We start from the raw sequence: 24,238 nt of genomic DNA, 5'->3' as shown, positions 1-24,238 counted from the left end.
CAGCTCATAATTAAATCTTGTTTGTTTCTCCTGTAGAACACTAATAAGATCATAGCTATAGTTTATTATGATAAATTTTAAAAGAAGACACAATATTAAATAACTTCATTAGTGGTGTTTATGTAGTAATGTGTCTAGAACAACATCAGGTTTATGTTTATTAATTACCAATACGTAAATATTTTTTAAGCATTATAGTTTTTAAAAGGATAAAAGAGCCAAATTTTAGATTAGAGATTAGATAACCTTGCCATTTGAATCTAAATTGGAGCCTGTAAATTTAAAAATGGGTTCCTTCAATAGTTAGGGCTTGTTTTCCCTCGCCTTGGAAAACACCCTAAGGCTTGGAAAACAATGGTTTATTCAATTCATACCAACCCTACCAGTCAAACAAATAAATTACAGAGAAACTTCAAATGTAAGTCTTTCCTCTTGTTCACTGCTTTTAAAATTGGCCTATTTCCTGCCATGCTAGACAGGACTCAAAATAACTTTCTTAGCAATTAAAGCTAATAGTTCTTTTTCCCTTAAGAGCTTTGATCCACAACATTTTCTGCATAGTTAATTATTTTGATAAAACCCACTATTTGTCACTTCTTCATCATTAAACCTAAATGTTTAGAAAAGTTTCATGAGCTTGGAAAGACATTATTATTTGAATAATTTGAGTATATTTAAAGTACTCGAACCTATTTAATTTGCTTCTAAAGTAAAGCATTCTATGTGGAATGTTCAATTCTTAAGGTATAATGCTATAAATTTATAATGTATTAATATATAGCCAGCTATTGTTTTTCTTTTTTTTTCCAGCTATTGTTTTTCATAGTAAAATAAAAATAATTGAAATGTAGTGGGCATCCCCACCCTGGGCTAGATCCCCAGTAGGGGGCTTGCAGGAGGTAGCCAATCAGTGTTTCTCTTCTCATTGATGTTTCTCTCTACCTTTCCCTTCCACTCTCTCTAAAGTAAATAAAAACAATTTTTTAAAAATGTAGTGCGCATCCCCAAACTTAAATTGCAATTAGCATCTCTTTCATTCTTAATAATTACTTTGCTTAGTTGGAAGTTTTTGCATAACTAAATTGTTTTGTTCTATTTACTGTCTGTAAAATTGGTTGTAATAAAGCCCATTTTATTATAGTCATCTAGATATCTCAAACTTAGCATGTCCAAAATTGCACTATCAATCCTTCTTCCAAAAAGAATGTCCCTACTATGTGCCAGTTGATGACAATTCCATCCTTTCAGTTGTTCAGGCCAAAGGTCTCAGAGTCAAGGATCCTTGACTCCTCGCTTTCTCTCTCAGACCTACATTTAATCTACCAGGAAATCTACTTTTAAAATATACCTGGAATCCAACTATTTCACTATCTCCTTCTAAGCACCATTATCTCTTGCCTGAATTTTCGAAATAACCTCCTGACTCTTCTGCCCACCTCCCATAAATTCCCAACACAACAGCCAGAGTGAGGCCGTTGGAATTTATGTCATATGTCCCTCCTGTGGCCAGAACTCTGCAGCGACTTCTCATTTCACGAATTTCAAAATCTGTAGAAAGTTGTGTTATCAGGCCCTCCCTCTGATCTCAATACCTGCTCCTCTGTGCTTGCTCCTTTGGGTTCAGTCACATTGGTCTCCGTTGGTGTTCAGCTTTTGCTATATGTGACGGAATGCTTTTCCTCCACTCCCTCAGCTTCATCAAGTCTTAGTCAAATCAGAATTTCTCAGAGAGGCCCACTTTGCACACCCTACTTAATACTGCAATCTGCTCTTTCCCCCCAATCCCTACACTCCGGATCCCTTCTATCTTATTCTTTTTAAAAAATATATATATTTTATTGACTTTTTACAGAGAGGAAGGGAGAGGGATAGAGAGTTAGAAACATCCATGAGAGAGAAACATCCATCAGCTGCCTCCTGCACACTCCCCACTGGGTATGTGCCCGCAACCAAGGTACATGCCCTTGGCCAGAATCGAACCTGGGACCCTTGAGTCCGCAGGCCGACGCTCTATCCACTGAGCCAAACCGGTTAGGGCTATCTTATTTTTTTAACCTTCCCCCCTTTTCTCTTAGCACTTACCACCGTGTGATATATGGTTTACTTGCTATGTTTTTTTTTTGTTTGTTTGTTTTTCCTTTTGTTCATTGATATGGTCAAGTGCATAGAGCTTAAAAGGAATAATATTTGTTGAATTAATGAAAAAGTAAGCTTAACAACATCAACCCTGTACAGCCTGGGCAGGTAGCTCAGTTGGTTAGAACCGTGGTTGGCAAACTGCGGCTCACGAGCCACATGCAGTTCTTTGGCCCCTGGAGTGTGGCTCTTCCACAAAATACCACAAAATCACGTGCGGGTGCGCACGTACAGTGTGATTGAAACTTCGTGGTCCATGCGCAGAAGTCGGTATTTTGTGGAAGAGCCACACTCAAGGGGCCAAAGAGCTGCATGTGGCTCGTGAGCCGCAGTTTGCCGAGCTGCAGTTTGCCAACCACTGGGTTAGAATATCACCCCATATGCCAAGGTTTTGGGTTTGATCTCTGGTCAGGGCACATAACTAGAATCAACCAATGAATACCTAAATAACTAGAACAAGTCGATGTTTCTCTCTCCTTCCCTCTGTTTCTCTCTGTCTCTCTCTCTCTCCCCTCTCCCCCCACCTCAAAGCAATAAATAAATGTTGTTTTTTAAAAATCCTGTACAGTATAGATGTGTAAGATTTCTCTAGGATATATATTTTGGAAATGTCGAGTTCTTAATGATTGTATTAATTATATTTCCTTTGAAAATGTATACTTTTCACATTTAGACCTCACATTGCTTCATATTCTCACTGACACTTGGTATTGTCACATTAAAAATTTTTGGTTAATCTGATGGGGTTGATGTGATATCGTATTGTGGTTTTAATTTGCATTTCCCTGATTAGCAGTGCATGGATAATCACAATTATGTAAATATCACACTTACTATTTCTCCTATTCACATCCTTTGGGCTTCAGGGGAAGTTAGCAGTAATTAACGACTCTTGAGTTTTAGTCATAATGAACTAGACTACGTGCTGATAGGACACCTAGGAGACACTCAGAAAACATTTCAAAATGTTTACACCCTTTGTAGTATAAAAGTAAGATCAGATAGGGTGAGAGAAAGAGAGGAGTCATTTTCTTTTTAAAAAAATTAAATTTATTGGGGTAACATTGCTCACTAGGATCAAAAGTATGCATTATTTTCCTCTAAGACAGTGTATTGTGACACTTCAGCCATTCATGTGCCATATGCTCTTTTAATAAAAACTTCATTTTAAATCCTCACCCAAGGATGTTTTTATTGATTTTTTTTTTTTTTTAGAGAGAGAGGTATGGGGGGGGGCAGGAGAGAGAGAGAGAGAGAGAGAGAGAGAGAGAGACATCTATGTGAGAAAGAAACACTAATCTCTCACCTCCCATATGCCCCTGGTTGGGGAAACAAACCCACAACCTTTTAGTGTAGGGGACGACACTTCAACCCTCTGAGCCACCAGCCACGGTGGCATTTGTGCTCTTTTATTTAATATGTGTATGTTTACTAATTTTCTGTACATTTGGATCATCTCCCTTGCTAAAGTAGATGCCTCCTCTGTGCTTCTAACATAACTGTGTATCCAATGCCCACCTTTATCCATATAAACTGTCTCTGCTCAAGACTATGAGTCCTGATGACTCAGTTAGAGAGTTACTGGGAATGTAGTTGTGATAAAAACGGACAAAAACAGATCCAGAGACAGAGAAACATCGATCAGACCGTCAAACCTCGGAGGGAAGGTAGGGGAGGGTGGGGATAAGGGGGAGAGATCAACCAAAGGACTTGTATGCATGCATATAAGCCTAGCCAATGGACATAGACACCAGGGGGGTGAGGGCATGAGTGGGAGGATGGGGTGGTGTGGGGGCAGTCAGGGGATAAGGACACATATGTAATACCTTCATCAATAGAGAGAAAATGTTTAAAAAAATAATAAAATAAAAACAAAACAAAAAAACGGACATGTTCCTACCCTTACAGAACTCCAGCCTTGTGGGGGAGAAAGCTTTACATCTATAATGTATTTAATACTTTATTGCTGCTCTATTATTTAATACTACTTACAACTAATTAATAATCACAATAATATGAGCGCTTTGGGGGAAAGTACACACTGTTATGAAATGGTTTAAGAGGTAGAGGTAATTGAGATGGGAAGGGTCGGTAGAGTCACTCAGAACCTGACTGGCTGGAACTCATCATTTTATTTGAAACTTTCAAGCATCTGACAGTGTCTGGAACATAACAAATAAGAAATGTTTACTGAGTAAACTCGAGATTAGGATGAGTTATTTTATAACAGTCTTTGCAAACAGAATTATAAAACCATATTTGCTTCCTTTGAATATTCTAGTTATGAATGTTGAAATTACTCCTAATGATGAAACTTTTTTTTTTGGTGGGGTGTTGTCCTGGTTTACTATATCGGTATGTATTTATTCTACACAGGAAATTTTTCCTTAAGATTAACAAATATCACACTTATGTAAGCCTTCTCCTTCCCAATAGATACTATATTAACCCTTTCCCCAAGCACATCTTGGAAAATAATATCATGTTTATAAATAATATCATTTTTCCATTGGGATTTTCTTCTCATTTGTATTGAAAGGGAATGAAATGAATTGTTACACCTGTAGCCCATTGTGATACACATTTTCGTCTCTTCTCTGTATGAATTGATAACTGGCACAGACATGGTAAGATCTAGGCCAGTGAGCATCAGGCAACCAACCGTCAACTGAGTTTATAAAAGATGAGAGGACTGAAAACCAGGGTAACCAGCTCCGGGAAATTGGGGCATGTGATTAGGAAGAGACATGATTCCTCAGCCTTCTTCCAGACGTTAGGAGAAAGGTTTTGTTGTGTTTTTTTGTTTGTTTGTTTGTTTGTTTGTTTAATCCTCACCAGAGGATATGAGAGAAACATTGATTTGAGAAACATTGATTGGTTGCCTCCCATATGCACCCTAACTGGGGATCTAACCCGAAACCTAGGTGTGTGCCCTGATCAGGAATCAAAACTGCAACCTTTTGGTGTACGGTAGATGCTCCAACCAGCTATGAGCCCTGGCTGGTGTCGCTCAATGGTTAGAGTGTTGGCCCATGCACTGATCATTTTTATCTAAGATCAAATGAGATAAGATGCTTTTGTTAAATGGGAAGATGCTATAGTAATGCAACATTACTGTTGTTTGTTGCTGTTGTTTTGTTGGCTTTTATGTTTAACTTATTGGTCTGGATTCTGGCGTATCTGTTATTCACTGTTATTAAAAATGTCTTTTGTAAGCAAGCAGTATATCTCTAGGAATTAGTTTTAAATTTAGCACTCTCTTTTTTTCTGACTAGATAAATAACTGCTATGTTATATCTAATAGTATTGGAATGCCATGGCCCTATGCAGACCCCTAGGTGTTTAATAATACCATATTTCAAATGACCTAAAATGAAAAGAACCACTTAAATCTTGGAGATGAAATTTCCACAGGACACAGAGCCAAGATAGATAAGGGTCCCTTGGTTAAGTTTCAATACAAAGTTGACAGACCTCTTGACAAAAGTTTGATAATGCTGAAGCTTTTTACACCCAGGACACCAGATTTTGCTTTGTTTTGTTAAGGAAATACTGAATTCTATTAATTCTTTTTCTACAGTGCCTCCAAAGCCATTACATCTGCAGAATTCACCTTTGTCCAGTATACACCCAACCCCTAAGCATAAAGCTTTATCTAGTGCAGCACCCAGGATGGAGGAAGTTAAACCTGCCTCTGCTTCTTGTGTCTCAAAAGAAAAATCCAGTAAAATATCAGATCTCATCAGTCGCTTTGAAGGAGGCAGGTAAGAGCTAATTCACAACGGGAGAAGGCAGAGGGGAGACGAACGCTGAGTTTTGAAAAAGATGACAGAGCCATAAATTTTCCAAATCAAACATACATCTTCTCCCATTGGGTTTGGTAGGCCTTTAGAAATAGTGAATTTTAAACGTATTTAATCTTGCCCTAATAGAAACTGTCATTTACTGTTCGTTACCTGTGTGCAGCACTAATAGCACCCGCTTCTTCACATTGTGTGCTATGTGTGTTATAGGCGTGCCCTCTCAGCGCCTCGGTATCTGTGTGTGTCCTTGGGGTCATTGTGTTGGTCGCTGGATATCTGGGTTGGGAAGGCAGGAGGTTGTCTCTGTCTCTGTTTCTTGCTTTGTATGTTTCTGGATGTGACTCCAGTGGGCCTGTCCCATCTCTGCAGGCTTCTTTCTGACCCATTGTATTTAACATGGGTCTTCTGTATCCAATCTGTATCTGTTTCCCCTCTCCCCACACACCTGTTCTTACTATATACTAGGTATTGTGAAGAGATATTGACAATTGATATAGTTTTATACCCTTTAGTCCTAATGTTTCAAAAAAGGTAGGTGAGACACTGTATTTCTCACTTAAAGAAAAAACAAACAAACTCACATAAGTTGCTTTTCTACTTATATGACCCTCAATTGTTTTTTCTTAGAATTCCCATCACTGACAAATAGAGTTTTGGAAAAATTTTATCAGAAGCATTTTGTTATTTTTATGTCACCAAGAGACTATATATAATTTAACAGAATATGTATACGTTTACTCTCATCCTTGAAGCCACTAATTTCCATTAAATCCAGTGTAATATTTGGGAATATTAGGTGGTTTTACTGTTTGCAGGATTTATTGTTATATATGTAATGAACCAAAGTTTGGAAATGCTTTCAAAATCTTCTGGAAATTGTGACCCATTACAAAGCAGCAATGTCCCTCATTTAAAATGAGACTATATTTAGTAACAAGTTCTGGAGAAAATTAGTTCAGAAGCCTGTCTTCAATTTTTGTTCCCCGTTAATTGGGGGAGCCTGAGTCATGAATATTTAAATTTCAACATCTCCTCCTCGGAAGTAGGATTTTTTAATAGCTTTGCTATCTTAAATTATAGCAATCTACTAAATGATTTAATCCCACTTAAAATTTTTGTTTCCCAGAACAAGTAGATTTAATCTCAGAGAGCACGACCCCTCATATTTGTAGGTTTCCAGGGCCATGTCTATGACTGTCATATAGCGAGGCCCTGGAGCCCTGGCCCCTGTTCACGGTGCGTGCCAGAACCCGAATCCCCTGAGTGGGTCAGTATTCCAAAGGCTGAGTCCTCTAAACCTCACAAATCTGGTAACCCCCTCTTTGCATTCCTCTCCATATGCAAAAGGTACACAGTTTTCCCACTCATTGATACCAGTTTTCTTTTATTCTTTCAGACTTCACAGATACAAAGTCATAGTTTGATGCAAAGCTAGAAGGTTGGATCTAAGGAGAGAGATGTGCTATAATTTATGACATTTAAGAAAACTTGTCCTAAGTGAAGCTAGGATATCACGTGAGCATTTTGGCAAATCTGCTGAAGGACTGTTACTTGTGGCCAAGTCCACTGCCAATACGAAACATAGCTGTATGTTCTCAGTGAGGTGTCATGAGTAGACACTGACCCTAAAAGTGCCTGAGGGGTTAGTACTGCTTTGGGTCTATGGGGCTTGAATGGGAAGTTTGTATTTCCTGTCCACTGATGTCCATGTGCCTGCAGTATAGCTCTCGGGTTATACCCCAGTTATTACAGCTTGAACCAGCACTCTGTGGACTAGAGGGAGATTCGGCGGGCTGTGCGTTACCACAGTAGATTGACAGGAAGAACCAATGTCTGCTGCAGTGACATCATAGAAGACCAATTGCACTTGTTAAGACCTCACCCATGTAGCAGAGTTTCACTCTTTACAATAATTTAGATAGCTCTGTTTTATTAAGATGAGTGACATAGAGGAGGTATTTGAAACAAGTGAAATTTTATTTTTTACTGTAGTTTATTTATTTATTTATTTATTTATTGGAGGGTAAGAGAAACTAGTCTTTTTAACCTATGACATATTTCAGGATTTTAGAAATAAATAAGATTTCCCCCACAAAACTGAACATTGGTTTTTCCCAAGGACACTGCTTAGGCCAACTGTTTTTCTCCAAAGCATCAGGAATCTCCTACGAATTAACCACTACTTTTACTAACCCCCCCCCCCCCCCCCACCCCTCATCCCTTACCCCATTCCCCCCACATGTCCCCTGGATGTCACTTATTGCAGGAAATTCCCTCCTGTCATCCACAGCAGTCCTTTCCAGAAATCCTAAGCAAGCCCAAAGCTTGCTACAGAGGATCTTCTGAGGGTCTTTCTTCTGGGCTGCTGATATGGTCAGAAAAAGGAATACAGTTTGATTCATTCTCCAAGGGCCATTTGGGAAATTATCTAGGCCAAGGGTATACTTCATAGAAGATAACCTTCATTGATGGAGTGTGTCACCTTTATTTATTTTGATGACCTCCAACTTTTACATAGATGACGTGTTCTCCTACCAGTATTTTCCTTCCTGTGGAGCTGAAACTGACCATGTCTTCTTTCCTCCCTTATTACTTTCCTGCTGTCTGTTGCTATTCCCTGTTCCATTCTCCAGTCCAGATCAGCAGTGTCTGGGAGGAGTGGAGTGAGAAGAGAGGGGGTCACACATCTCAGCATCGTCCATGGCCCTTGCTGCTGTGCCTGGTGCGCCCCCCCCGCCCCCCCTTTTCTTCCCATCTCTACCCTCTGATGTCTTCCTGCACTGGGAGGATGCGAGCCCTGGGCTGTCTTCTCACAATTGTATGTGGCCTACTCACTTGCTCCTCTCTCCCTCCTTCATGGCCCAGTGCATTGATTATAATGTGGGGTTAGACTGTGGGATTTAGCATCAGACTTCATGGTTTGAACTCTGGCCTTCTCATGTGTTAGCCATGTGACATTGCCACTTTATGTGAGTTTCAAAGCCTGGATTTATGGGGGCCCTACTTTGGAAATATTATGAGGCTGAAACAAATAACCATTATGAAGGGCTTGGTGTAGGTTTTGGCAATTAATAAATGTTAGCTGCTAATACTGAATTGGTGCCATGATCATCATCACAACCACAGTTATTTATTACTCATTGAGTACTTACTGAGCACTTTTCATATGGCAAGTGCTGTGCTAAGGAGTCGGGATAACGCAGAGAACAGGACAGATATGCTCTGCACCCTCTTGGAGCATTAGTCTAAATTTATCTTTATTCCTCGTTAGGTCATAGGAATCTCTCCAAGACTGCAGCCCAGAGTTTTATGTTTTTCCTCCCTGGAATCCTAGATTAAAATGCTATACAGATATTCCCATAGGAATATTGAAATATATTGGCAGTTAGGTTCCATCATACTATTGTTGGTCTATACGGTGGTAAGTAATAATAAGAACTTGAAATAAAATAAAACGTGTATTTAGTGGTGGAGTGTGCTGTCATGGAGAGAACCATCCAGGAGGTGACATCTGAGCAGAACCCTGAGTGATGGGCAGGAGGAAGCCAGCCAGTGTCTTAGGGGAGGAGGTCCTGGGCAGAGAGAACAGCAGCGCAGAGATTCTTGGATGCGTGTGTTCGCTTACTGGGAGGTGGGGAGACAGCAAGGAGACAGGAATGCAAGAGCACGGGGAGTGAGGAGAAATGGAATTTAATGAGGCCAGGCTAGCAGAGTATACAGAATCTCAGGGGCATGGTCAGGATGCCAGATTGACCTTTAAGTGTATGGGGAAGCCTGCACTGAGTTTGATCTCTGCAGCCAACTTGGAGAGACTAGATTGGAGGGGACTGGGCGTGGGAGCGGAGAAATGAGTTAGGAGGCTATGGCAGCATGTGCAATCAAGTTTTTGAGATGTATTTCACTTCCCAAACAAAAATAACTTTTGGTTTCTAACCTTCTCATACATTGAGGACTGGCTCTATTTATTTTTATTTTTATTTTTTTTTAAAAATATATTTTATTGATTTTTTACAGAGAGGAAGGGAGAGAGATAGAAAGCTAGAAACATCAATGAGAGAGAAACATCGATCAGCTGCCTCCTGCACACCTCCCACTGGGGATGTGCCCACAACCCAGGTACATGCCCTTGACCGGAATCGAACCTGGGACCCTTCAGTCCGCAGGCCGACGCTCTATCCACTGAGCCAAACCGGTTTCGGCAATTTATTTTTAAAATGTTAAGAAGGTAGAAGTCTTGGCAAAAGATGGTTTTATAAATATAAATATTTCTCATATTTAAGTCTCTACTAACTAGCAATATTGATAAACAGCCCAAGGAAATGTTTCAGCCCTTATAGATAATGGTCAGGGCTGTCATCTTTATTTAAATGTTTCTTGAAGTGCAGATAGCATTGCCAGAGACTGAAAACTACACTGGAATATTCTTATCTGTGTTTCTAAAACCATCAGCAGGGGAAATGTCTTTACTAACTATCCCCTTTCCGCTGGAATAAACTTGTTTTTATTCTAGAGCTGGTCCATGCCAGTGTTCTCACACTTCCTGTGGATTTCGTCTTTTTAGCACATTATCAAGTTACGGTGATTTGAAGAAAAATTCGGCTGTGAACCTACATGTTCCTAGAACCACAGGAAGGCATGGACTGACAACCACACCTCAGCAAAAGCTCCCCTCCCAGGACCCACCACAGAAGCAGGCAAGTGATGTGGAGCCAACTCAGGGTGTACAAACTTGTGTGGCTAACGGTGTGATGGAGGCACAAAACCAGGTGGAATGTGAGGAGGACCAAGCGGCCACTGGTAGCCCAGATACTCCTACTCAAGCTGCTGAACCCTTGCTGGACACGAACTTAGTGAATGGAGCAGGAGACGAAAGTACCACGGGCCCCGCCTCACCCACAACAAATGACTGTGATGGAAATGCTTCTGACAGCAGCTGCAGGACGCCCAGTGCGGACCCAGCCCTCCCACTGGAAGAAGAAAGGGCAGACACAGACACCAAGGGTCAAGAGAAGGAAAATGGAGAAAGCTCTTCGGAACTGGAACAGCTGGACCAGCACCAGGAGATGAAGGTAAAGCATGAGACCGGCCTATAAGTAGGAGGGAACACTGATCATTTAAAAAAATAATATTTTTAAAAATATGTTTTTATTGATGAGGGGTGGGGGAGGTGGAGAGAGAGAGGAAAGGAAAGGATAGAGTGATAGAAGCATCAATGAGAGAGAAGCGTCTATTGGCTGCCTCCTGCACACCTCACTACCGGTTGTGGAATCAAGCCCACAGCCTGGGCATGTGCCCTGACTGGGAATCGAACTGTGACCTCCTGGTTCACAGGTCGATGCTCCGCTACTGTTTTAAAACTGTTTCATAGCACCCGTGCAATGAATGAGTCAGATCGCCCTCTGTCCCAGGGAAGCAGTTTTCTAGCTCTAGCTGGAACGGGTTTTTCCCCTACTTTCTGTAGGCTCTGTCGACCTGTTGTGATTTCAGGAGTCAGAAGAGTGTGTAGACTTTGATACAGGCAAACCACAGCATTGCCTTTGTTTACAGAGGAAGCAAAGGTTCTTTGTTGCTAGGTATTAGGGCTGCACCCCTAATATTTATGGTCTAAGCAAGAGGAAATTGCATAATCTTTGCTTTTCAGACATTTCTAATTTAATAGAAGAAATAGACTTGGAAGATTAACTTATACTAGCAAATGTGTCTTGTAAGGACATGAATATGGAAGTAGTCACAAATTAGCCAATAGCTATCTGTAACTCTTTCCAGGCTTCTAAGTTTTTTTTAAAAAAAATAATCTAATTAACACACCATTTATAATTAGAAGACTCCTTAAAAATTGCCTGAGCCAGCAATCCATTTATAGAAGTAGGAACAGTCCCAGAAAGCTGAAGTGATTTTCCAGGGTTATAATAATAGCCGAGACCCCTTGTGCCCTGATTCCCAGGCCAGTGTTGTATCCCGGATGCCATGAGTCACAAACATAAATGCCAAAATGTGGGAAATGTCAGTGAGTGCAGCAGCCATGAGTCATACTAGAGGGGGGTGAGACTGTGGCACACTGGAAGTTGACATCCTTTCTGAAGAGTCCTGAGAACCACCTGAGTGGCATTTCTGCCCTTGAGCCAACAGAGAGCTGATTTGTTGGTGAAATGTGCTCATAATTTACCGGTGCTGTAGCAAGAACTTTGATACAATTGCAGTGGTAAGACCATTGCATTTGTATTCTTTATCCATGTCGGTGTAGTGCTTTTGAAATATTAATAAATAATGGCTTTTTACAGAGTATTTGGAATTTCTTGGATTAGAGGTGCCATGGAAGCCTCATGGTAGATGCTGGAATAAGAAAGTTGTGTCCATCTCTGAAGACAAGAAAAAAGTTTCCATTGCTTAGTCTCTTATCAATTTCAAATAACAATCTATGAAGGAGAGTTGAGAATTGAAAATTTGATAATTCTATCAAAATTTGTAAGTGACAAATCCAAGTCCTAAATCTATGTGCTTTTTTTTTTGGTATGGTGCTGTGTCTTAACTGGCATTCACATAGGCAGAAATTCAAAAGGACTGATCCTAAAATATTAGAGTAAAAAGTGCTTGATGGATGTGTTTAGAACTTTGAAGTGAAATCCACCTTCTGGTACAATTTTCCCTGCCCCTGAAACAAAGGAAAATTCCAAAAAGGAGCCTCTGGTTTATTTTCTCGAGGTTTGGGGAATTGATTTTAAATGCTGACTTTCAAGCAAGGAAAGTTCAGAGGAGGAAGTGGGGGGGAGAAAGTGTGAGTCATACTTGGTAACATCTGAGACAGGACACGCAAAGTGGCTCTCTTACCATCTTGATAGTGAGTTAGTGTGTCTCTGCTTGAGCCATGGTGCACGGAAGAGAAGGTTAGAATCAAGAAACTCAACACTCAGACAGCTGTCCTTTCACTGTTGGGAGGATGCCACCAGCAAGTATTTATTTAACAGTAAGAGCCATTCTTATTAAGGGAAATATTTTAGTTGGTAAGGATGCCTGTGGTTGCTGGGTCCTAATCCCCCCCCCCCCCCCCCCCCCCCCCACTGTCATATAGTATTATGTATCCATTTTCAGAGATTGGTTTGGGAGAGACTTAATCGGGCTTCTGTATTAAACGAGTGAAATCTAGGAGAGTACAGCTGGCCTTTCTCCTAAATGGGAATGTAAGTAGTGGATGGCGCGTGCTCTGTGTGGGAAGAAAATAATTTTTTTTCTCTGCAGAGCTGTAGTTCTGAACACCACATGTCTCCGATCCGGAAAGGAGTCTTAGGATTTAATTTCTATGTGGTGACCATGTGTTCCTCTTTGCTGCTCTGATGCTTGTTGCATTGCCTTTCCTTGTTCCAAAGTACAAACATAAATGTTAATAGTGTTAAGATGGTAACTTTTATATTATGTACATTTTACTGTAATTAAGCATAACACAGAAATCTTAATTTAGCAGTATAGAGTGAACCAAACAACCAGAACCAGGAAATCTGGATGCGGCTTCTGGCTTGTCCACTAACTAACGGTACGGCTTTCAGCAAGTCAGTTTTGTGTACCTTTAGTTAAAGGATATAAACTGAGTATGATCATAAGGCCCTTTTCAGTGGTATCAGCATCTAAGTAGGTACATTCCTTTGTTAGCACCGCCCTCCACATAGGCAGCTGCTTCTTAATCTGTCATGTGTTGAACTTCATCGAAGAGGTAATGGAATATTTGAGTTTCACAATGCAGACAACTGAAAAAAAATGTCTCTCCTTATATAACTCGATAAAGAGATTTATATCAGAAAAGGATTAAATAGGTTTCATTTGTCCCAGAATTAAATTTAATGGACATTTCCTAAGTGCCCACCAGGAATGGGAGGAGGGGGGGTTGGGGGCTGGAAGGTAGGAGTAGAATAGAATCGCAAAGATACTTCACGAAAGTAGAGACATATTAAAGTGCATCTTGAGCAATCATTAATAATTGAGAACTGACTTGAAAACAGTCTCAGCTTATGTAACTGTTTTATTGATTATCTGATGTATTTTGATTAAGAATCTCTTTCAGTAGTCAATAGAAAATACTGTTATTTTTACCTTGTAAAAGATAAAGAATACCTACCTTACTGAAACTATTGACTCTACCATAAACAGATTAAACACACACACACACACACACACACACACACCTCAGAGCCAAAGGAGAATTGTTAACACTTTGCGATCCCTTTATCTCTCACCCACAAGGTGTTACAGTACCTTTAAATTAAGGTTAATTGTGTATTACAGCAGATGAAAAGATTGAAATCTACTGAAGGGGAGATGTTATAAGGAAAAACTGAAACCCATAAGTTCCAGGGAAGGTAGAGGCAAAGGACTATTGTGTGCGTACGTGTGCTGCCCGCACAGGCAAGCATACTTGGAGATTTGGGGGGTGGGGATGAGGGGTTGAAATAGTATTAGAATTTCTGTTTGGCATGACTAATTTGTGTTATCATAAGTAGCTTAATTAGGAGACTCAAGTAAATGAGTCAATACATTTTAGAATGAATGTTACTAAAAATGGTCACCCTGTCTCAGACTTGTGGGCTTTGGTGGGTCAGCTTTAGTAGGCATGCGCTGATGTGGAATGCTATATAGACATAAACTTCTCTTTCGTTTGTGTCAGCCTTCTAATATCCAATGATATACTTTAATGTACTATATTAGTATGTTTTTCTGCTATTTATTGTTTTCCTCTATAATTTTATCCTATAGGCCAAATATAAATGTGTGTAGATATAAGCTTTTTAAGACTAAGTTTAAATAAATAACAAATCTCTATTACTGGCAACATAAGCTCAAAGTAGCAATATATTAAACCTCTAAAAATAGCAGTTTTTTTTAAGACTGTAGCAGAAGCAGTTTTGTTTTGTTTTTTAAGTCAGAGTAATATTATTATGTAGAGTTAAAATACCCACTGGGGATGGTTTCCTGCCTCATAAAATGTAATTCCAAAATAGATTTAGAGACTTTCCTCAATATAAGTATACTCCCCCAGAAGTCTCTGATTTCTTGCCTTTTCTTCTTCACCTCCTCACCCCTCACAGGATGGTATGGAATTTTTGCAAAATAATGTAAATGAACTATGTATAAGCAAGTTTTTTTTTAAATCCCTGTCCCTGGGCCAAAAACTCCTTTAAAATATTTAAATTGCCCTAGGATTGTTGGCTTTTACTTTCATATCAAAGACTTCTTTCTAAACCTGTATCAGTAATCATGCTGAGTGAACTGCATTGTCCTCAGTTCATCGCCACAGGGAAGGGGAGGATGTAGTTGCTATTGTCTGCCTTTGACTTCATGACTAGAGGGAATCTAGTACCCGGCCAGATCCTAGACTACACCTGATGGGCAACATTATTGCCTTCATCACAGTCTTCTGTCCTCCTCCTCCTCCTCTTCCTCCTCCTCCTCCTCCTCCATCTACATTTTTTGGGAATCATTATTGAATGTGGTGGCAGATGGATGTCTCTCAGTGAAACCAAAAGCATGTGGCAAGCTAGCTCAGCAGGGCCATGCCATCCTTGTGATGCACTCTGCCTTGGTCCCTGGGTGCGGGGAGGCACTTCAGCCTCACCCCATGTTCTAGGGTTCTCTCAGTGGTTTCTTGATAGCTGGTAGTTGTTCTTAATTCAGGGGGAGTGAAGTCAGGAACAGCCCACGTCACCATGTTAGTTATGTCATTCCCTAGAGATAATTTTTGTTTATTTTTATTTTTATTTTTTTTTATTGATTTTTTACAGAGAAGAAGGGAGAGGAATAGAGAGTTAGAAACATTGATGAGAGAGAAACATCGATCAGCTGCCTCCTGCACGCCCCCTGCTGGGGATATGCCCGTAACCAAGGTACATGCCCTTGACCAGAATCAAACCTGGGACCCTTCAGTCTGCAGGCCGACGCTCTATCCACTGAGCCAAACTGGCCAGGGCTAATTTTTAAATTTTAATCTTTCATTTCACCAACAATGAAAGAAATTATATAGTAAAGTAGGAGATAGATGAAGAAGGAGGTGGCCAGCCACAAAGTACAGATTTATGGAAACATTTTTAAAAGTTAAAAAAAAAAAAAACACCTCAGTGTTTACTTCCTAGTTATTTCTGTTTTTTTAATTACCATTTATTTATTATATTATTACATAAGACTTGAGGGTTTATAACTTTTGAACATACTCAAAATTAAGATAATCGTCTCCTTGGGAAAAAGAATGACAGAGATTCAAATTCAGAAGTAAATTGTGAATAGAAAACTATTGCTATAATTCAAATCAACTCACCTTTCCTCTTTTTCTGTCAATGCCCCACTTCCCACCCCCCACTGAGTCTAATTCTAATCATTAAAATTGTTAATTAAATTTACAGGATATGATATAAGGTATCAAAGTTTTCTGGGCGTTAAAACAATGCTTATTTTGGTTCTCCATTTGTTATGATAGGCAGCAGGTTTGGTTTTGGTTTTGGTTTTGGTAAAGCTTTACTTTTCTTTCAGTTTACTTCTTGAAAAATAAGGATAACTGCTGAGGCCTCATTAGATTTGAAGACATAGTAAGTCACTCCTTAGCTATTTCTTCTCTTGCCAAATCAGGAGTAATTCCAAGCAAGTGAAAGTACCACCTAGAAATTATCCAGCTCCACTGGTCAGCCTCTTATTGCTGCTACTAGAGGCCCAGTGCACGAAATTTGTGCACAGTGGGATCCCTAGGCCTGGCTGGCAATCAGGGCTGATCAGGTTCCCTGCCTCCCTGTCGCCTCCTTCCCTCGCCACCCCCATGCCACCACCACGTGGTTCCCCACAACCCCCCCCTCCTTCCCTTGCCGCCCGCATCTGCTGCCACCCACCCCTGCTTCCTTGTCCCAGCCCCGGGGGCCTGGCCCCAATTGGGTGATCGGGGCCTGACGGGGGGGGGGGGGGGGGGGGGGGCGGGGGACCAGGAGGTTGCCCTGCAGGCCCCATCGGTGATCAGGGCCTGCAGGCTAGGGGCAGCTCCTGTGCTGAGCGTCTGCCCCCTGGTGGTCAGTGCATGTCATAACAACCAGTTGTTCTGGTCGTTCCAGTTGTTTGGTCATACCAATCGCTTAGGCTTTTATATGTATAGATTATTACAATGAGAGCTCCAACTAAAGTTGTAGGAATATTAAAACAATGTGCAGGATAAGGAAAGTTGTCCACTAACCATTTGGATAATTCATACACTCTTGAGGATAGCTTTGTTCTCCTCCTCCTCCTCCTCCTCCTCCTCCTCCTCCTCCTCTTCCTCCTCCTCCTCCCCCTTCCCTCCTCCTTCTCCTTCTTTCAATCCTCACCCAAGGATATTTTTCCCATTTAATTTTAGAGAAAGTGGAAGGGAGAGGGAGAGACTGAGAGAGAGAAACATTGGTGTGAGAGAGACACATTGATTGATTGCCTCCTGCACACAACCTGACCAGGGCCAGGGATCAAGCCTGCAACTGAAGTATGTGCCCTTGACTGGAATTGAACCCTTGACCCTTCAGTCCATGGGCCAATGCTCTAACTATTGTGTTAACCACTAGGGTGTAGATAACTTCTTTATTCATTTACAACTGAATGGTGAACTTAGAAACTTCTTTGTTTTGTGGTGACTTTGTATAGTATGTTGGCAAGATATAAGAAAGAAATGAGAAGAAATGAACTTCATGGAACCTGTACCTGAAAAACCACCTGTTGTTCAATCTGAAACTGCAGTGTGCCAGGTTCAGTCTCCAGGTGCTAAACAAATGAACAACACAAACCCTGCCCACAAAGCCTCAGTCTACTGAGCAGAGAGGAACACAAGTAAATCACCATAATATGATGTACACTGAGTGGCCAGATTATTATGACCACCTGATGTTTGTAGGAAAATTAGCTATAATTTCGTGCTGAAGTTGCTAGAGGGCCAGACCATTATAAATAGGGAAGCAGGTTGTTTACCATGACAGTAGAAGTGATTTTTTTCTGAAGATATGGGTAAACAACGCGATTTAACAGCCTTTGAACGTGGGATATATATGAATGTGAGTGGCCAGATTATTATGACCACCTGACGTTTGTAGGCAAATTAGCCGTACACTGCATCGTATGGGATATGGAAGCCGAAGGCCTGTTCAAACACCTTTGCTGTCTGCAGTTACCAAGATAAAACGTCTCCAGTTTGCACAGGAACACAAGGATTGGACAGTCGAGCATTGGAAAAAAGTCATGTGGTCCGATGAATCACGTTTCCAGTTGCATCATGCAGATGGCAGAGTGAGAATTTGGTGGAAACAGCATGAAAGCATGTACCCCACATGCATGAGTACAACCCTTCAAGCTGGTGGGGGCAGTGTTATGGTTTGGGGCATGTTTTCCTGGCATGATTTGGGCCATTTAATTCATGTGGAACAATGTCTGAATAGCACAACATACCTAAGTATCGTTGCTGATCACGTTCATCCTATCATGTTGATGGCGTATCCCAATGGAGATAGCTTCTTCCAACAAGGCAATGCGCCATGCCACAGTGCTCCTGTTGTGCAGGAGTGGTTTCAATAACATGAGAGAGACTTTACCTTGCTTAGGTGGCCCCCCAAATCACCAGATCTCAATCCAATTGAGCATTTGTGGGACAAAGTTAAAAGAGCCATCAAGCAGCTGGTTCCACAACCATCAAATCTCACAGAACTGGACAGTGCTATTCATCAGGCATGGTGTCAGATTCCTCGCATCACCTTTCAACATCTCGTGGAGTCAATGCCAAGAAGAATCGCCGCAGTATTGAAGGCAAAAGGTGGCCCAACGAAGTACTGGTGGGGTGGTCATAATAATCTGGCCACTCAGTGTATACGCGCTTTGGAAACACAGATGAAGAAACAAAGGTGCCTGGAGGAGGGCTAGATGAGGGGCAGGCTGTGGAGAAGCAATTGAATTGGGCTTGAAGAAAGAGTGGGAGGTTGCTGGGTGATCCAGACTAGAAGGGAAGAAGGTGTTGAATGTGTCTAGGCAGAAGGAAGGCGTGAGGAATGAGTAGAGGCAAGAAAGTGGATGCCATAATTGGGGTATTTCTGGCTTCATGATAATAGGCCAGAGGGCTAGAGAAATGAGTGTAGGGGTAGAGGGAGAGGCTTCAAAAGAGAATGTAAGCTAAGGACAAATCGAAATGGGTTTGCATTGCCTAAGTTGTATTTTCTCTCCCCCTAGGACAATGGAGACTTCTTATTACCAGTTATATGTCATCTCCTGTTATAAAAAACGATTTTTGAAAGTCTAACTAAAAATTAATAATTCTCATAGAAAATCAATAAAATGCAGCAAAGCATAGAAAATACACAAAGCATCCATAGTTCTACCACCCAGAGAGAACTGCTTTGATGTTTAGCATTCCATCTTGTTTTCCTGAGCCGATTAAGACTATATTCAATAGCATAATGTATGGTCACTCTGCATCCTGTTTTGTTGGATGAAGCATAAGGTTTTTCCCCCCATGTTATTTCAAACTTTCCATAAACTTGGTACTCACTGGCCTCAGAGACAAAGCATGGAAGTGACATGAGTTTATACCTGTGGGCTTTAGAAAAATGAGTCAGATGAAAGGAAAAACAGATGGAGCAGGACACATAACAGCAACGTCAGTATTCCAGGTGTGAGAGGATGAGGTCCTCGCTGCTGCGATGGGTTAGGACCAGGAAGAGAGATTTCTGAGGATCCGGTAACTGGATGTGGGGAATGAGTCATATTCAACTCCTAGCTTGAATGGGTGGCAGGTGGTATACCATTATTGAACTTCAAGGAAATAAAAGGAGCGACATATATTGGGGCAAAAAATAAATTGGATTTAGACATGCTGAATTTGAAGGACTTCATCTTGTCCAGGTGAAAATGTCTAAAACAAAAGTGGAATATTCTGGAGATATTCTGTATACAAGGGCGTGATTAATATTGCCAACATAAAATATGTAGGAACAGAGAAAAGGCCAAGGACCAAGCCCTAAAAGCACAAACAATCAAAAGAGGAACACAGTGAATTAACAGAAGAAAAAAGAAGAAGAGACAATGATGTTGTAAGAACCAATGAGCTTGAGAGGGTAGAACATGTGGGGTTATTGGTGAGCCTATGAGGACAGTCATCATTTAGAATATGGAACTGCAGCTAACCTGGAGCCCTAGACCTTCCCAGGGATAATACAGCCCACTGGCTTAGTGAACCTGGGTAATTAAATGAAATTGAGTGCATTTATATTGTACTTATACTGGGTGCAAAGTACTACAGTGAATACAATGAGGAAACTAACCGTTGAGAAGGAGGATTAAGATAAATGACCTGCCGGAAGCCGGTCCATCCTTGCTGCTTGACACAGTCGCTGCAGGAAAGAAACATCTGCACAGCATATGTTTCAAGGGACCTGGCGTATATAGCATACTGTTCTTAATATGTTTGCTCCCCTTAGTGCTATGTGTTATAACCAAGGTCACCTCTTCGAGAAAGGTTGTTTGCCCAGGTAGGGATTTTTCCCTGAAGTTAGGGAGGGGATAAAACCCCTTAACTAAGTGCCAGGCAGGTAATTAATCACTTTAACTACAAACAATCACGCTTAAGCTACATAATCTTTACTCCCTGGAATGGAGATAAGAAACGCCCTAACCTTTGCAATAGAAATTGACAGGATTAAAATCAACTGGTATAAATACAGATGTAACAAGACAATAAACATCAGAACTTGGCTGGAGATCCTGGACAGAACTTGGCTGGAGATCCTGGCTAGAGATCCTGGCTAGGCTGCTGATCAACTGAACGCTGTCTCCGTGTCATTCCTTCTTCGCTAACTCCGTCCACACCTTTGGGGACCCCTGGACCTGTTGGGGTTGGACCCCAACATCCAAGTACCCATCAGTAGACCCCGAACCCTGAACCACACGGGAGGTGGAGGGAAAATACATCAACAACAATAGGGGAATTTTTCCATCTTTGAATAAGGATTGCTGCACTGGACAACTTCAGAATATTACTGACAATGTCATCGAACAGGAGTCAGAATCCCCATGGACAGAATCCCCAGATTGGCCTTGACCAGATCTGGGATGACCTCAGAGCCGGAACCCAGCAGGTGTACACCAGACAGAGTATGGCAAAATCCAGATACATGGAGCTCTACACTCATGTTTATAGCTACTGCACGAGTGTTCACCAGTCAAACCAAACGCGAGGGGATGGCGTCCCTCCTTCTAAATCGAAAAAGGAGCAAACGCCTGGAGGAGCGCAATTTGTTGGCTTGGAATTATACAAACGACTTAAAGAATTTTTGAAGAATTACTTGACAAATCTTCTTAAGGATGGAGAAGACTTGATGGATGAGAGTGTACTGAAGTTCTACACTCAGCAGTGGGAAGATTACTGGTTTTCCAGCAAAGTTCTGAATGGAATTTGTGCCTACCTCAATAGATTTGGGTTCACCGTGAATGTGATGAAGGGCGAAAAGGAATATATGAAATCTATTCTCTCGCATTGGTAACTTGGAGAGATTGTCTGTTCAGGCCCTTGAACAAACAGGTAACCAATTCTGTTTTAAAACTGATTGAAAAGGAAAGAAATGGTGAAACCATCAGTACAAGACTGATTAGTGGAGTTGTACAGTCTTATGTGGAATTGGGGCTGAATGAAGATGATGCATTTGCCAAGGGTCCTATGTTAACAGTGTATAAAGAATCCTTTGAGTCTCAGTTTTTGGCTGATACAGAGAGATTTTATACCAGAGAGAGTACTGAATTCCTGCAGCAGAGCCCAGTTACTGAATACATGAACAAGGCAGAGGCCCGTCTGCTCGAGGAGCAATGGAGAGTGCAGGTCTACCTCCACGAAAGCACTCAGGACGAGCTAGCGAGGAAGTGCGAGCAGGTGCTTATCGAGAAGCACCTGGAGACTTTTCACACAGAGTTTCAGAACTTGCTGGATGCTGATAAAAACGAAGATTTAGGTCGCATGTATAATCTTGTATCTCGAATCCAGGATGGCCTCGGAGAACTGAAAAAACTTTTGGAGACACATATTCATAGTCAGGGTCTTGCAGCAATTGAAAAGTGTGGCGAAGCTGCTTTAAATGATCCCAAAATGTACATGCAGACAGTGCTGGATGTTCATAAAAAGTACAACGCCCTGGTCATGTCAGCATTCAGTAACAACGCGGGCTTCGTGGCCGCCCTGGACAAGGCTTGTGGGCGCTTCATAAACAACAATGCTGTCACCAAGATGGCTCAGTCATCCAGTAAGTCCCCCGAATTGCTGGCTCGATACTGTGACTCCTTGTTGAAGAAGAGTTCCAAGAACCCAGAAGAAGCAGAACTAGAAGATACACTCAATCAAGTGATGGTTGTTTTCAAGTACATAGAGGACAAGGATGTGTTCCAGAAGTTCTATGCGAAGATGCTGGCCAAAAGACTCGTGCACCAGAACAGTGCGAGTGATGATGCCGAAGCAAGCATGATCTCCAAATTAAAGCAAGCATGTGGGTATGAGTATACCTCTAAACTTCAGCGGATGTTTCAGGACATTGGCGTGAGCAAAGATTTAAACGAACAGTTCAAAGAGCACCTGACAAATTCAGAGCCACTGGACTTGGACTTCAGTATCCAGGTGCTGAGTTCCGGCTCGTGGCCCTTCCAGCAGTCCTGCACGTTCGCCTTGCCGTCAGAGCTGGAACGTAGCTACCAGCAATTCACTGCTTTCTATGCTAGTCGTCATAGCGGCAGGAAGCTGACGTGGTTGTACCAACTCTCCAAAGGAGATCTGGTCACAAACTGCTTCAAGAACAGGTACACTTTGCAGGCATCTACATTCCAGATGGCAATCCTGCTTCAATACAACACGGATGATGTTTATGCGGTGCAGCAGCTGACGGACAGCACTCATATCAAAATGGACATTTTGGCACAAGTCCTACAGATTTTATTGAAGTCGAAGTTATTGGTCTTGGAAGATGGAAATGCAAATGTTGATGAGGTGGAATTGAAGCCAGATACCTTGATAAAATTATATCTTGGTTATAAAAATAAGAAATTAAGGGTTAACATCAATGTGCCAATGAAAACCGAACAGAAGCAGGAACAAGAAACTACACACAAAAATATTGAAGAGGACCGGAAACTGCTGATCCAGGCGGCGATTGTGAGGATCATGAAGATGCGGAAGGTCCTGAAGCACCAGCAGCTGCTTGGGGAGGTGCTCATTCAGCTGTCCTCACGGTTCAAGCCATGGGTCCCGGTCATCAAGAAATGCATTGATATTCTGATCGAGAAAGAGTATTTGGAGCGAGTTGATGGTGAAAAGGACACCTACAGTTACTTGGCTTAACCCTTGTAGAGGGTCTGACTGTGCCACCGCGGCCAGTGTTCCTGGTGGGCAGGATGATGACCAGTTCCTAGCAGCTGCCTGCACCACTGGCCTCCCTTTTTAAACTGAGACCAAGACTCCCAGCAGCCGGTCTCAGATGTACATCAGAACTGCTCAGGATCGATACATTTCAAGTCTGTAAATATGGACACCGACGCCATTTAACCTAATTTAAGAACAGAGGAGAATGAACTGTCATGCTGAGGGCTGCATGCTACTGCATCTAGATCAATACATCAGCTACGTGCTAACAGCTGCCTCCGTCTCGGCAGCACTGAGTGTCGGCCACACTTTGAGAGGAGTCTGAATGGACCCATGTGTAATCTGCTCTGAAAACCATTTGTATAGTGTGTTTAATGTGTGAAATAAAGAAAATTAAAGGATTTCTGTAAAAAAATAAATAAATAAATAAAATCAACTGGTATAGACCTAGCCGGTTTGACTCAGTGGATAGAGCATCAGCCTGCAGACTGAAGGGTCCCAGGTTCAATTCCGGTCAAGGGCATATACCTTGGTTGCGGGTGTATCCCCAGTAGGAGATGTGCAGGAGGCAGCTGATCGATGTTTCTCTCCCATCAATGTTCCTATCTCTCTCTCCCTCTCCCTTCCTCTCTGTAAAAAATCAATAAAATATATTTTTTTAAAAATCAGCCGGTATAAATACAGATAACAAGACAATAAAGACAGAACTTGGCTGGAGATACTGGCTAGAGATCCTGGCTAGGCTGCTGATCAACGGAACGCTCTCTCCGTGTCATTCCTTCTTCGCCGACTCCTTCCACACCTTTGGGGACCCCTGGACCTGCTGGGGTTGGACCCCAACGTGACCATTACTTAAGATATCATGAGGTGAAGGGGAAAGGAGAATTCCAAGGTAAGCTAAGGTTCTGGAGCATAGTGGAGAGGCTGAATTCCCTGT

At 41.6% G+C, this 24,238-nt stretch overlaps 1 protein-coding gene and 1 pseudogene across 1 annotated transcript in view; both read left to right on the top strand.

The window, feature by feature from the left end:
- The window catches only part of FGD4 (FYVE, RhoGEF and PH domain containing 4), a 220,422-nt gene that overhangs the window by 149,106 nt on the left and 47,078 nt on the right, over positions 1 to 24,238 (top strand). The window contains exons 3-4 of the mRNA XM_070410470.1: positions 5,717 to 5,900; positions 10,501 to 11,008. Coding sequence (XP_070266571.1) covers positions 5,809 to 5,900; positions 10,501 to 11,008 — 600 coding nt within the window. The 5' untranslated portion in view covers positions 5,717 to 5,808. The remainder of the gene's footprint in view (positions 1 to 5,716; positions 5,901 to 10,500; positions 11,009 to 24,238) is intronic.
- Positions 20,948 to 24,215, top strand: LOC139005594 (cullin-1 pseudogene; annotated as a pseudogene).

This window comes from Myotis yumanensis, unplaced genomic scaffold (assembly GCF_028538775.1).
Source record: "Myotis yumanensis isolate MYYU_CA2020_CCGP unplaced genomic scaffold, mMyoYum1.0.hap1 SCAF_3, whole genome shotgun sequence".
In the NCBI taxonomy this organism is placed as follows: domain Eukaryota; kingdom Metazoa; phylum Chordata; class Mammalia; order Chiroptera; family Vespertilionidae; genus Myotis; species Myotis yumanensis.
This window is presented reverse-complemented; position numbering and strand designations above follow the sequence as displayed.